The sequence below is a fragment of the Argopecten irradians genome, chromosome 15, assembly GCF_041381155.1.
Source record: "Argopecten irradians isolate NY chromosome 15, Ai_NY, whole genome shotgun sequence".
Taxonomy (NCBI): Eukaryota; Metazoa; Mollusca; class Bivalvia; order Pectinida; family Pectinidae; genus Argopecten; species Argopecten irradians.
Genome location: NC_091148.1, coordinates 12,149,403 through 12,161,891, shown reverse-complemented (window position 1 = coordinate 12,161,891; position 12,489 = coordinate 12,149,403). Strand labels below are relative to the sequence as shown.

At 35.0% G+C, this 12,489-nt stretch overlaps 1 protein-coding gene across 1 annotated transcript; it reads left to right on the top strand.

Annotated features, from left to right (window-relative positions):
* Positions 1 to 341: 341 nt before the first annotated feature.
* On the top strand, positions 342 to 3,183 carry LOC138309078 (cholecystokinin receptor type A-like). The gene is made up of 2 exons (XM_069250211.1): positions 342 to 628; positions 1,790 to 3,183. The coding sequence occupies exon 2, from the start codon at positions 1,792 to 1,794 to the stop codon at positions 3,118 to 3,120; it is 1,329 nt and encodes a 442-aa protein (XP_069106312.1). The 5' UTR covers positions 342 to 628; positions 1,790 to 1,791; the 3' UTR covers positions 3,121 to 3,183.
* The last annotated feature ends 9,306 nt before the right edge of the window (positions 3,184 to 12,489 follow it).

Genomic DNA, 12,489 nt, shown 5'->3' with positions numbered 1-12,489 from the left:
AAACTTCCATTTATGTGTTACTTTAGAAGTGCTCAGGCGAGCACGAAGGGCTGCAATCTTATAAATAGACAGCAGACAATAAAACACGAGTTTCCATTACATGTTATTTACGTTATTTTAATATTTTATTCATAAATTTACTTCTTCAATTCTGTGAATTAGTTTTTTCCTTTTTCTTTTGTAATGTATGTGTGTGTTTTCCACATGGCAAGTGCGTGGTTCATCGTACATCGTATTATCAAGTGATAGTGCCTAAATGGCCTACTTCCGGTTAGGGACAGTTTTGATTTAACACTTGACATCTTAAGTCCTTAAACCCAATTAATATCATCATCTGATGCGGCTATGAGGAGACGTGTCCCATGGGTTAAGTAAGGAGCATAGTACTATGTTGAAGACCGATACACCGACACCACTTTGGACTGTTTGGCCGAGTGACGCGTCTGTCTGTTGCACAATGTCAGTCCTGTGACCACAGATGTTTTGGTTACACGAGACATAATCACACATAATCTTGACATAAATGGATATTTTTGTCGTCATCTGCAACATTTTATGAGCGATTTATGCATTAAGGAAACCTACCGGTGAGAATTAAAGGAACCGCATTGACCTCGCAAAAGAACAGGTAAGAATAAAGCATAGATCATATTACTTCCTCATCTACAATTATTTGTCTTTGTTTCTTTGTTTTCAATACATAAGCAAATACATGATTTTCGCAGGACTTCTCAATGACTTTTTACTGACAACCATTCATTCCTGTTACGTTTGAAATAATGGTTCATGAAATATTTAAATTCGCGTTCGAGCTTTTGCGAAAACGAAGTGGTTAAGAGTATTACAACGATCCTTCCCACTTAATTAGGATGTCCGAGTGTTCCCTGCCGAAATTTATTCCAATATGAAGAGTCTATGAATGTAAGAAAAAGTAGTTCAGTCAGAATAAAAAAGGGGGAAAGTTCCTCTATTACAAGATGTTACAACACGAGCATACCACAGTCTCCCAAAACACGCACCTCACACTTCATATCCAAAACACCCCGCATACATGGGATGCTTTCCTTACATGGCCATGGCTGTTAATAGGATGTTAAACCTAATAAAATAATAAAAAAGAAACAAGTTTACATGGATCGTTCATAAGTGATTGATTAAACGTCCTATTAACAGCCAGTGTCATTTAAGGATGGCCTCCGATGTATGCTGTGTTTGGTGTGAATTTTGGGAGGCTGCAGTATGTCCGTGTTGTTGTGTCTCCTTGTAATCAATATTAGAACTTATGCCGTTATTTTAGTAATACAGTCACTTTAAACGTGAAACACGACATGGAAGTTACGATCACACTTTTTCACCAAAATTGTGAAAAACCAAAACAAAATACCAAGAAATTGATTGCCAAATTCCATAAACAATCCATACCTGAGTGATAATTTCCGAGTTTCGTAGCCACACAAATTGTCGAATACATTGTATTGTATTACAAATAAAGCGTTCAGGAACATGTTCAGAAAATAAATAGCTATAACACGATTTCTATTACACTACAGATGATGAGATACATTAAATCATAATTTAATGTGTAATATGGTACATGTATATCCTATCAATTATTTCTATTTCAGTTTTTTCAAATAATAGCTATAACACGATTTCTATTACACTACAGATGATGAGACACATTAAATCATAATTTAGTGTGTAATATGGTACATGTATATCCTATCAATTATTTCTATTTCAGTTTCCCTCACGGGACTTTTTTATTGTGATTGTTTTCCCTTTCCAGATATGTCGCTTCTGCTTGACGAAATATCGACCCAAGGGGATATAGAACAATGGACAACTGCGTTTGACCAAACAGCTTCAACTGTTTTAAGTGCCAACGCAACTAATCAGTATGTCGTCACCACTACTTGGACTTCCGGTAGTTATGTTACGGATGTCATACCGGATTTATATAAATTAGAATCAGAAAAGTTTTTGGATAAGTACATTCCGGTTGTTGTGTATCTTACGCTTCTTTGTGTTGTTGGAGCTATTGGAAATGCACATGCATTTCTGGTTTATTTGTATCGCTACAAAACATCAAACCACAAGATTTTTGTAGTATGGCTAGCAGCAGTAGACTTTATAGCCTGCTCACTGAGCATTCCTTTCGAGATTATGGATGCCAGGCACAGCTATACATTTACTTCCGTAAGTGCGTGTAAGATATTCCGCTTCCTGAACCACTTTGTGGTCTTGTGTTCAGGTTTACTGCTTGGGATAATTGCTGTGGAACGTTACAGGAAGGCATGTGTCCCAATGGGCAGACAACTCTCTGCGAAAGAAGCGAAATACTCCTGCATGATAACTGTCATTGTTTCCATTGCGCTATCTATCCCTGCACTTATTGTTTACGGACCAACTTCAAAACCTGTTGACAATTTCCCGGAACTCGTCGGGTCGGACTGTACAGTTTACAGTAGTTACAAGAAAACTTTCTTCAAGATTTATTCCTCATTTTTGTTATTGTTATGTACAATAATATTCATAGTATGCGTCGTAACGTATACATTTATAGGAAGAGTTCTCTACCGACAGATGAAATTCCGACGTGCGTCTCAAACCACTTTGCCCAAACAACGCCTCACTAGCTTATCCTCATGTAAAGGTGGACCGATTAGCTCAGACGGGGGCGCCACCACAACGCTGAAAAAGGAAGACAATTCGGCACACATTCACGACGAGGAGTCAAGTTACGGGGACCATCACAACCGGAAGTCGCTGTCACGGTCATTGTCAACCGTGTCTGCTATCAAAATGTCCGCGAAGAAATTGAAGATTTTCGACCGGAGTAAACAAATTACTTTTATGTTTCTAGTCGCGACGGCGATTTCCTACGCGGGGTATTTGCCTCATCTTGTCCTAATCATCATTCAGGGCATCAGCCGCCCCACCTATGAGGACATTTCCGTCTCCATTGGATCTTTCAGTGCTATCCTCATCAGGGGCTACTTCCTGAGTAATGCCACCAACCCACTTGTATACTGTTTTCTAGACGACCGTTTCAGACGCGAGTGTAAGAAAATGTATGCTCAACTCAAGCATTGCTTTGACCTAAAGCGATTTCATTGATTTAATAATATGCTGTATGAACAATACGATGTAATTGAATAAAGACATTTTTCCCACAAATAACTATAGTTTATTACGTATATATATTAAAATCAACCACCTTGATTTTGCGGCGACTTAATTTTGCGTTTTCTGGCCATACTATTTTTCACTTCAATTTAATTTCGCAATTTTACAAAATATTGTTATAATACGGCATCTGTGCTAAGAGTTATTTGCGACGACGCAATTAATTTTTGTGGTTTCTAATCATCTGCAAAATTAAAACGCACGCACAATGAATTGATTTACATTGTTTTATTACATCGTGAGTCATTAAAGTATTCTTTGTTAACAGATCCACTTTACAAGAAGACAAAACATGAACTTACCACAGTCTCCCAAAAAACGCACTTCACACAAGCTACATACTGTATACATAGGAGGCCGTCCTTACATGATCCTGGCTGGCTGTTGATAAGACGTTATTTTCAAACAAACCAAGAAAATATTATTATTGTAAAAAAAAACATGTCGGCACTTGATTCGAACCTATTAAAACAGAACACATTTAAGGTTTCCTTCATTAGTGTTATGCATTTGCCCAGAAAAGATTTCACTGATTAAAATCAAATTTGTATGAACATTAAAAATATTTGGTTTCACCGACAAATTTACTCTGATTTCATCGTAAATTATCAACGTATTATATGTAGTAATGCTCGTTATAGGGGCAAGATATGCCAAGACGTGATTCAAAAGCAATTACCAAAGATAGCAAGTGATATTTCTTTGATTAGCGTCATGTGGAACTGCACGTGTAATATCGCAACACGTTTTCCTCTGCGTGTAATTAGGATAACATCATTATGTTATGGCATTGCATTGAATATTTAGCATACTGAATTGAGTTTCATCCCGGGAATACTATTGACATGATATCGCCTAAGCGGTAGCCTAGCATTTCGCCTTATCAAAACTGACACCTGCTGTGCGTCATTGTCGTATTTAATTTAATAAGGTAATTATATCTCAATTTGAATTGCACGTGTGAAATGTTCGTTGCAACATTTCTGTCGTTCTACCTATTCAATGTAGTATCTGATGTTAGAAATGAAGGGTTAATTTAATTCTAAGTCAGTTTTCAAACTATAATTAAATTTAAAGCTTCTTGATTGATTTTCAGATATTCAATGCCGGGCACGTCTAACTTTGGGTTTAATTTTTATTATTTCTTTATTTGTTTATTTCGACGCAAATCCTATTAATTCCGTGATAGGTCTTAGCTAAATACTTTGAAGGGAAAACACGATCTCGCCTAAAGATCGAGGTCACGAAGCATTTTGCTTAAAGATGCTCCATCGCCGACAGAGCATAAATGATATTCATCATTTGAACAATAATTGGTGTGTAATCGTGTATGTATCTGTCTAATTAACATAAAAACTAATATAAAATAATTTATTTTGCTTTGGTGCATGCGCAATCAGTACTTCATTCTAAATAGGATATAGTGCCACGGAATTTTTTCGGATGCAATTAATTATTTTTCATATTTTTACCTTGAAGTAAAATTAGAAGCTCAAACTTTTTAATGGTGTAAATGGTGTAAAGTACGTAAATTTTGTAACTGAAGAAAAATACTAAATCGTCTGTTTTTGATAGTGAAAAAATAGTATTTGTCAGCGGTGGAGTAATTTTAATATACACCAAAATTGGGTTGGTCCTGCAGGTAGGGCGTTAGAATTGTACCTGCTGCCCCTATTGCATGATCATGATAGGCAACTAAATTTAGGATCTTATCTTTTCTTTTCTTCCTAACTGACTTTATCTTTCCTAATGCCTCCCTTGGCACCGCCTCATTTTTGGCCTTGAGTTGAGCGTTCGCCCATGTGAGGAAGGCTCTGGGTTCTGTCCCATAGCCGAGACATACCAAAGTCTATAAAAGTGATAGTTTCTGCTTCTGCTTAGCGCTCAGCAAACCGGAAGTGAGACGACTGGTTCGCCGTTGTCAGTATAATGTGACCTCGAGGGGTATGTTGCTTGGTGTCTTCGGCGGCATGCTTCAGTGATATAGCACTATAAAAAGGACAATAGTTCCACTATACAAGAAGACATAACACGAATATATCGCAGTCTCCCAAAACACGCACCTCACACTACATACAAGCAATCCACAGCATACATGGCAGGCCGTCATTACATGGCCCTAGCTGTTAATAGGGCGTTAATTGAATCAAACAAACAAACAGTATAACCGGTGATTTTCGCGGGCCAAAATTTCGCGATATGGACCTAAAGCTAGAACATTATATTTTAAAGATGCTCACCGCCGACATAGCATAAATGATATTATCATTTGAACAATAATTGGTGTTTACTCGTGTAAATATATGTCTAATTAACACAAAAAAAAATATAAAATAATTTATTTTGCCTTTGTGCATGCGCAATCAGTACTTTATTCCATATAGGATATAATGACACGGATTTTTTCGGGATGCAATTAATTTTTTTCATATTTTTAACTTGAAGTAAAATTAGAAGCTTAAACTTTTCAATGGCGGTAATGGTGTAAAGTAAGTATTTTGTAACTGAAGAAAAATACTAAATCGTCTGTTTTTTGATAGTGAAAAAATACTTTGTCGCGGTGGAGCATCTTTAAAGAATAAAGATTTAACTTTTGAGTGTATATGTAATTCCCACCGATTCGTATGCTATCACACATTTCAATTTTTAATGCGAAATCATTGAAATATTATCCTTGCGAAAATTACCGGTTGTATGTTATCTGAAGTTCTGCATACGTACACATATTTGCAAAATTAAAGTTAAGCACATATCTGATTTGGATAGGTTTCGCAGTGATGAATTTGTGTATTTAATTTTAACTGCTACACTTAAATTCATACGGTTAATGCCAAAATCACAATAATACATATATTTATAACCACTCCGTTCGATAGAGTGTTCGATTTATCTTTATACCACTTGCACTTCAAATAAAATGCATTTTTATACATTGCTACATTAATTGATATTGCCATTTCGTCCCAGTAAACATTTACGATTAGCTTTGTTGTGTTTTTTGGGCGAAATGTCTACTTACACAAAAATAATTCTAATTGCTTTTTAAAACTGTTTCGTCTTCAATCAAGTGTCTAGTTGCAGCAAATTAATTGAACGTAACCCTTAAGTCCTAATAATTGCCAGGCATTACAGATATTGTGTCCACTACGGATGAAAATGAACACAGATGGATGTTTTCATACAATGATAATGTATTAGGTATCATCGCTTGGTATGATTGTCTGGGTAAAATTGTCAATTAAAAAGACAATTGACGCTAAACATAAATTGCTTTTAGCAAATTATGGTTTCCAGACGATACCTTGAGAACGAATAGATGAATGTTGTTCAATGTTGTTTGACACCCACAGTCTGTTACTAAAAATAGATTAAAAGGCGTATTGTTTTAGTAATTACCATAACGCTGTTTATTGGCATCTTATCGAATCGGAGGAAAACAGTTTACGACTGAGTCAGTAATCAGAAAAAAAATATGAAAGATTCTATCGAATTCTTAAACGAACGTTTATGCACTTTTTTGTGATGAATGCATATATATTTATTCACATTCATGTGTCATCTAATAATTGATTTTACAATTTCAAATTAAGGGAAACACATACTTTCTTCTTAGGCGCGATCAAATGTTTGTGCAAACGTGATTTGCAACAGGTAAAAGCAGTAGGAATTGCTCTCAATAAATATGAATTGTTATCTTGTCTTCCTCGGGTCTCCCTTGGGACTCTCCCCTGGCCGAGACTTTCTATTGCCTATAAATGATATTTTCTGTTCCTGCTTACCGCTCAGCATAAAGGGAGTGGAACGACTGGTGATTAGTTCGCCAGTTGTCAGTATAATGTGACCTGAATGGTGTGTGTTGCTTGATGTTTTCAGCTGCATGCATCAGTGATATAGCACTATAAAAATGATTATGGAGAAGCTGCTAAAATAGGCGTTTATCTACAATTAAATTATACATTGATGTCACTTTTTTAACTTCGTCGGGGTATATTTACATATGCCCCTATATAGTCAACGGGAGGGGAGTTCAAATTAGCGTAAACGCAACGACGTATGAGTACAAACCCAGAGTAGGATCGGACTACTTCTAATACACGTTTCGGTATGATTTTGCGTCATATGATAATCTAAATAAACTTTAATTACTTAATTTACATTTTACCTTTTCACAGATGACAGATTTGCTTTGAATTATAATAAACTAAAAAACGATTTCGGTCTTTGTCTCAAGACTTCATACATTAGGCGGCACAGACAATATCATACTGGATTAAAATAATGTTAATGTTTATGACTATTTTTCAATTTTTAGTGAAATTCGAGATGGCGGCCATCTTGATGACATCATAACCGGAAGTTCATCCCAACTTATGCAATGTTAACATATTTGGATTTGTGATATCGGTAATAAACAACAAAAATAATTGCAGGTCGAGGATACAACTGGGGGCTTTCCTCAGGAATGTTCGAAGAATTCCATAGTTACGTCAGTCAGTCAGACACCATGCAAACACTTGTCTATCATCCGTACAATAAAATAAAAGTAGTGACTATGAAGATTTTAGTCTATATCGCGTACGTAGACCGATACATACCTTAGAAACATTCAGCAGCTCAACAGCCATACCATTTGATCAACAGGCTATTTCACAGTTACATATGTACTTTCCTCGGTTGAAAATCAAATATGGCGGTTCGCGCCACTTCGGACCGCATCACTACCCTTACAACGATAAGATACCGGTAATCGTTCCGCCTCGGTTATCTCAATTTTTATTCGACATGAACATTATTGATACATTATCAAATTGAAAAAAAATGTAATTTAAAAATAATTTAAAGGTGTCATTGTGCTATTTCAAATCAAACTGTAGCTATAACATTCAACAATCGGAACTATATCTTCGGTCATCCTGACTACCGTAGTTACCCAACTACGCAACCATCACCGTTTTAAATTTGACGTAAAAGTAGACTTATTTATGTAAATATAAAGATTGAAGAGTGTTTATCAAAACACTGTTCAATCTCTATATGAAAAGTTTTGTTTGCAAACTTTTGTGGGTAGCGAATTTCACAAATAGTTGCAAACAATATGTATTCCATACTCCGATGAAATTAGAAAAATTAGCGACATTGTTGGTAACAATTATTTTGTTAGACTATTTCTTAAAATTAAACACGTTTAAACGTACTTTTATCAGTGGAATAATTTTCCAAATCAATACGTAAAGTCGATGTCCCTATTGTGACACATTCTCGGATTTTTTTTCTTCAAAACGAAAAAGAAGAAAAGAAGAATGAGCCAATCAGAATGTCAGATTAAGTATGAAATCAGAAAAATAATAATCGTTTTCTTCAACTTATAAAGCAGTAATTTTTTTAACATTTTTAATTGGCGTTTCTAATAACAAATATATTTCTTTTGTTACGATGATATTGCTTTTGTGTGACGGGAATGTCGATCATAACGTCTATTATTGACCGATATAATTTGATGCCCTCTAGACTCTAGACTTTATTTTGTACCATTGTGTATAAATGAAATGTCAGTATGTATGTTAGTATGAAGTACTACACACTTAACATTGTGTTGCCTGATGGTCTTTGCCATTTCCAATCTGAGCTCCCGGTTGACGCACAACTGGACAACTTGATTTGACACTTTCTACAGCACAGTTATGTTTCTCTTGAACTCATATCGCCAATTCGCACGCGAAAGTAGGAATATTAAAAGTAGCAGTTTACTTGAGCACAAACATAACATATATACATCCATGAGGTTCCAGGATATTTTATTTTGTATTTTCCAACTACAATTAAGATCTAATGATGAGAATTGACATCTATGCAATTTCCTTGTGTTATCCACTGAATACGTATAGGAATTTGAATTTTGCAACCATGATGCAGTAGCAGGCTATTTTTGTGAGGTTTAATCTTTCGCGGTCTATTCGTTGGATATTGAGCTCTAAGCAGGAACAGAAACTGACAGTTTTATATACTATGGTGTGTCTCGGCCTGGGGACAGAACCCAGTCTTGGTTGCTAATCAAATAATCCTTTACACTCGCAACACATTTATATATCTGATGTCGTCTTAAAATGACCTTGACTATTACTGCCACGTTAAATAATCAACCAAGCTACCGACTCTACAATTATTTTGTCACAAACACCCATTTGTCTCAACAAGGGTAAAAAGGAAACTATATTATCGGGCTATAATCCAAGAAAACGTAACATCTGTTATAGGGGATACATATAATTCAACTTAAAACAAACTGAAACGGACTTAGTGATTGAAAACTAATTATAAAGGTCGACGAACTTACTTTGAAATAGCTGAAAGTGAATAGAGGTAAGAAACTCATGTGAATGGAAACGTGATCATGATAAAAACGCACAAAATTAACTTACAATAGTTAAGATACTCCATCACTGACGAATGTTATTTTTCCTCTATCAAAAGCAGGAGCAGACCAATTAGTTCTTTTCTTTAGTAACAATGGAAACTGGAAACTTTGCGCTTTTTATTTTACTTCAAGACCAAAATATTTCAAAAAATTAATTGTGTCCCGAAGAAAGTCCATGGCATGATGGTCTACATAGAGTGAAGTTCTGATTGCGACTGTACTACTAAAAGCAACGTAAATTAATTCATATATAGTATATATGGTCTTCGGCGGCATGCTTCAGTGATATAGCACATTTAAAAGGGCCAAAGTTCCACTATACAAGAAGAAACATGAATATACCGCAGTCTCCCAAAACACTCACCTCGCACAACATACACGCAACACATCGCATACATGGGAGGCCGTCCTTACATGACCATAGCTGTTAATAGGACGTTGATTAATTAAACAAACAAACAAACCATAAAATAGAATAACACAATAATATCCTATTAGAATCATATGGTAAGCATCTTTCGGATAGGATAATTCGACATTACATATATTCATCAATATCATCCATACAACTTTATACTTATCAATAATGTACCGAATCGAATGTTCTTAATTTTATATTAGATATGTAGTTCCTTTTAAAAATGTCAAAATAATTATCTTATCATAATGTTAAATACAGGATTAACGATAGCCATAACGCGTCACCCTGAAAAACTCAATTTTTGGGTAATAACGTCTAGGTATGTTGTTCCTAATGTTAAAATAATTATCGTATTATATGTTAAATTCAAGATTAACGATAGCCATAAGACGTCCCACTGGAGAACTCAATCTTTGGGTAATAACGTCACAAAATGAAAATCGACTCGATGTTTCGAAAAATTGAAACAACCAAGTCAATATATTCTATATATTGAACCTTACGTGAACAATTTAAGTATCACTAGCATTATAATATATATCTTAAATAATCAAAACATCTTTCATAAGAGATTGTACTACTGACAATACATCTCTATAACAACTATAGCACGTTGTGCAAATCGTGTCTGGTTGTTAATCATAGCCTAAAGTATCCAGTTCTCGAGTACTCGACCATCGCCCCATTGAATGGTGAAACCCGCTGACACCACTTGTAAACATCTCTATTTCCTGTTTGTTAGAGGTCGCGCGTCAATTATACAATCACTGAAGCTCCTTATCCGATGACTGATGAGGCAAATATTTATATCCTATTGACAGCCCAACTCGACCTTTAACGAGAACTGTTCTAAGTCATCTTGTCTTATTTCGTTGTTAATTAAGATTTGTTTCACACGTGCCTTTCACTTTATGTTATTCTCGGAGGAAGAAGAATGACTTATAAGTGCTAAATAATTGACAGATATGAAAATTCCCATTACCCAGTCATTTATAAAGAAAATGGTTCTTAATGGACAATCCATAAATATCCAACATTATACATTTGTTGACTGCGTTTGAGGTCAATATGTTTAATGTTTAACTAGATGGAGAATCAAAATGTTGTCTGAGGCCGAAGGCAACGGTTCGGACCGTGAGTTCAGGATAATACATGTTGACCAAAAACCTATCATTTATATAAATGCAACTAAAACAGATGCAGCCATTTTAGTTTTGTAATCAAATACTACAAAAAGGTGGATTATATGTATGTCAGTGATACTTTATATGGTAATACGGCAGAACGGTGGCATGCTTCAGTGATTTAGCACTATAAAAAGGACAACAGTTCCATTATACAAGAAGAAAACATGAATATACCGCAGTCTCCCAAAACACGCACCTCGCACGACATACACGCAACACATCGTCTACATGTGAGACCATCCTTACATGACCATAGCTGTTAATAGGACGTTAAACAAACAGAACGAGTGAATCATTGTTTTTTTTCTTTTTTTTTTGTCAAAGTGATTTTGTCTTGACCCGTCTGGTTTACTGCACATACATAGATGTTGAGGTAATTACGAGTGCTGCAATTTGTTGACTCACATCGACTGAAGTTGCCGAGTAGTGTCAAATACTAATGAATTGAGACGTCATCATGACATAACTGTCAATATTTCAAAATTGACCCGTCGGTTAAAGTCTACTATACGGTAAAATAATTCCTAAGTGATCTTGAAAAACTCACTTGATCACCTATCCTTATTCTAGACCCTATTCTACCAAACCTCTAATCCTACCTAACCCCTAATCCTACCTAATCCCTAATCCTACCAAACCCCTAATCCTACCTAACCCCACCTTAATTTAAAACATAAGGAAAATCTAACCCTATCACTAACCCTAGTAAACTAATTTATGTGGAGCTACTTTTCATTCTTCTAGAATTTCACAAGCGCAAACATCTAAAATATTGACATACAGAATAAATATAAATATAAATAATGTACTATAATGAATACATAGTAAAGGTATAACAAGTGTTATTATACCCTCTTGGTGGAAACTATCGAAATTAGTATTCCAATATAATCAAACTCATTGTCATCCTAAAGTGTGAAAATGTAATCTTAATATGACATCAATGATCACATTATCGACGGTTTCAATGTTCACTCATATTGTTTACATTTGACATTGACTTCAGTTCATTCATAACTGAATAATATTTTTTTTATATATCTTTCTTTTTTTTTTCAAAAATATTTCAAAGCAATGCTATATGACATAATTTTAAACATATACAATACAGAAGTAAGTATCCTAAACATTAATCCACACATTTACTCTTTATTTTTTTAAGTGAAAGCATTGCATATTTTTTTTAAAGAAATGGAAAATGGGCATATGAGATAAATTGAAGATGTGCAGGTAGGTAAAGAAAATGGAGGAGATTTATGAAGAAATACATATAGAGA

Coding starts and splice junctions, on each gene's coding strand:
- LOC138309078 (XM_069250211.1), top strand. CDS start 1,792: ATGTCGCTTCTGCTTGACGAAATATCGACCCAAGGGGATATAGAACAA.